The sequence below is a fragment of the Halyomorpha halys genome, unplaced genomic scaffold, assembly GCF_000696795.3.
Source record: "Halyomorpha halys isolate HHAL.00 unplaced genomic scaffold, Hhal_1.1 Scaffold1858.1, whole genome shotgun sequence".
Classification (NCBI taxonomy): Eukaryota; Metazoa; Arthropoda; class Insecta; order Hemiptera; family Pentatomidae; genus Halyomorpha; species Halyomorpha halys.
In genome coordinates, this window is record NW_027113762.1 from 39,736 (window position 1) to 42,782 (window position 3,047).

At 35.1% G+C, this 3,047-nt stretch overlaps 1 protein-coding gene across 1 annotated transcript; it reads left to right on the forward strand.

Moving 5' to 3' along the window:
- Positions 1-1,059: 1,059 nt before the first annotated feature.
- LOC136796702 (histone-lysine N-methyltransferase SETMAR-like) lies at positions 1,060-1,993 on the forward strand (the record flags this gene model as incomplete). Its single annotated transcript, XM_067051107.1, has 1 exon — positions 1,060-1,993. A coding segment is annotated over exon 1 (934 nt), but the record flags the coding sequence as incomplete, so codon positions are not given.
- Between the last annotated feature and the right edge of the window lie 1,054 nt (positions 1,994-3,047).

A 3,047-nucleotide genomic window follows, 5' to 3' on the forward strand; every position in this document is an offset into this window, starting at 1 on the left:
TATACGCAATGCAACCTATTTATTTAATGTTTTTCTGTTTTAGAGGGTTCGAAAAAAAAAATTGCTACGTCCGGTTTCATTCCCTTGCCGATCTGATATGAGCAAAGATGGTCAATCAACGTGCCATGAAGCCGCTCTATCCCTCCACTTGTCTGAGGGTGTTCTGGTGTGTTGGGGTGCCAAGTCACGTCGAGGTCCTTCCTTTCAGTTCTAATCCTGGCATTTTCGAATTCTCTGCGTCCCTCAGACTCTGGCGACGATGGCCACTGAAACTCTGTGGCATTGCAACCACAATCGGATAGCTGTCAACACTGCTTCCGACGACTTGTCCTACACCTGATGCGCCACTTGACTGCAGTAATATGAGGGTTCCTTCAGGGTGATAGTGATTAGGTATCATAATGCTGTCACAATTGAGAAATTGCAGGAACACAAAAAGAGTAGGTTAGTACAGACTGAACAACTAAAAATCCCGATGACGACTTCACAGTGATTTTACAAAATGTAATTTTTTTGTTCTATTGTTCTTTTCTTTTACTATTACGTGAATCGATCGGAGGAAATTTCTTATAAGTGGCCATTGCGAATAAGAATTATTTTATGTACAAATAATTTTTTTTTTTAATATTTTATAGAGATTGTATAATTTTTTTTTTTTATTTCTCCTTTTTGTCTGTGTATATAGGAGGCATCAGTTTTTTAGTTTCACTCTTGTATTTATTAAAAATGTTGCTTTATTGATATTTTTTCATATCATTTTATTGTATAAGATGTTTACATTGACTGTTCTTTTATTGCTAATTGTCTGTAGGTTATTTTAAATAGTTATTCCTATTTTTTAATATATGTGTGTGTGTATATATATATACCAGGGCATGCAAAAAGTCCTGTCGTTTTTCGTTTGTTCGTTGTTCGTTGTTTATTTTGATTCTAGAGTGTTTGCTAATTAATTCCGTTCAATACAACTTTTATCCATGTAAACACAAATGTTTATACTTTATGAATAGGAGGCTAAGGAGGATTAATTTAATGCAGTCACCATCCAACTGTCTAGTTAAAATGATTCCAGTTGAAACTCAAATTCGGTCGATTTTGCTCTATGAGTTTAAACTTGGCTCAAAAGCTGCCGAAACTGCTAGAAAAATATGCTCCGTGTTTGGGGAAGATGTGCTGTCTGAGCGGAAGGCACAATTTTGGTTTTCAAAATTTCGTGGAGGCGACGAGACACTAGAAGACGAGGCACGCTCAGGTCGACCAACTGTAGTTGATAAGGAGGACGTTCGAAGAGTAGTAGAGTTGGATCCGCGTCAAAGTTGTTCAGAGATAGCCTCTCAACTTAATATCTCAGCCACCACTGCCTGGAATTACCTTAAAGAACTGGGAAAAGTGAAAAAACTGGATAAATGGATTCCTCATAAGCTTTCAGATGCCAATATGCTTGTTCGCTTGACAACTGCATCTTCGTTAACTTCCCGCTTGAAAGTCGAACCCTTTTTGAATCGAATCATCACCTGTGATGAGAAATGGGTGTTGTACAACAACTTCAGACGATCATATCAGTGGTTGTCGGCAGATGAGAAACCTAAACAATTTCCAAAACCAGATCTCCATCCAAAGAAAGTTTTGCTCATTGTTTTCTGGACAGCCAAAGGTATAGTGCATTTTGAGATTCTGAATCAAGGGCAAACCATCACTGCAGAAGTATACTGCAATATACTGTACCATTGCCAATCCAAGCTTAAGACTTTTGATCCCTGCTTAGTCAACAGAAGAAGACCTTTGCTTCTTCAAGACAACGCTCGACCACACACCGCCAAATTGACCAGGGAAAAATTGACAGAAATAGGCTGGGAAGTTTTGCCTCACCCACCATATTCCCCTGACCTGTCACCCACTGATTATCACCTATTCAGAGATCTCGACAACAATCTGAGACAAAAATGTTTTCAAGACCGTGACAACCTAATTCACGAACTGACCACTTATTTTTGCAGTAAAAATCAACAGTTTTTTAAGGAAGGAATTTGGGCTTTACCATCTCGTTGGGAGAAGGTTACCGACTGTAACGGTGGATATTTTGATGAATAAAGGTGATTATTTGAAAATATTTATTTATTTATAATTTCCCCCAAAAAAACGACAGGACTTTTTGAATGACCTGGTACATATATATCCCTGCAAAGTGAAACGTTTGTTAACCATGAAAAGTTTTGGACCAAAACGTTTTTGAATTAGAAAGCGTTCAGGCTTTTTTTTTTGGTTTATCAGTGCAATTTATTGGGTCAGAAGATTGTTATTTTTAATTTAAGTATTAGTCTAATAAGATTTTTTCAAACGTTTTTTATTCTTAATATATTAGCTCTGCTATTGTCACCTCGTTTATTCTTCCTTCAATTTACAACTTTTTTGGAAATTACAGAAGTTTTCTGTGTTATTATTATCTTGACTGTGTTATTTGATTTGAGGTGTGCTATTATTCATTTGATGTATATTTTTCACATCCTACGGTGCTTTTATTAAAGCCTTATTTTTAGAACTTTGTTCTGAAATATGAACCAACAATAAGGAATAGGGGACCGTTCTCATGCTAATTGTCCAGGGAGAGCTGCTATTGTAATCGACTCCCCAAAAGCGGTTCTCATAACGCTTTCATAAACATCTAATATATTCAAGTGTTACAGCGAATTTCCTGTATAAAGCTTGGTGCCTAATTGTACTCGGAGTCCTATGTTAGTTTTTATTTTTAAGCAAATTAAAAAGTAATTTTCCCAGAAAAAGGGTATTATTTATATTAGATGAAGATTATATAATGTGTTTTTTTAAATGTTGAAACATTGAATAATACCATTATCTTATAATGGGAATTTTATGTAATACGTAGATCAATGATGTTCAATACCATTTCATTAATTTAAGTGGACTCAAATTGTTTTTGTCAAAATAGTCTATTTTATAATACATTACTACCTTGGAATCAAAAGTATCCTTTGATAATATTTGAGCATTGAATACTATTATTATAATATACTAAATATCTTAAATCTTTA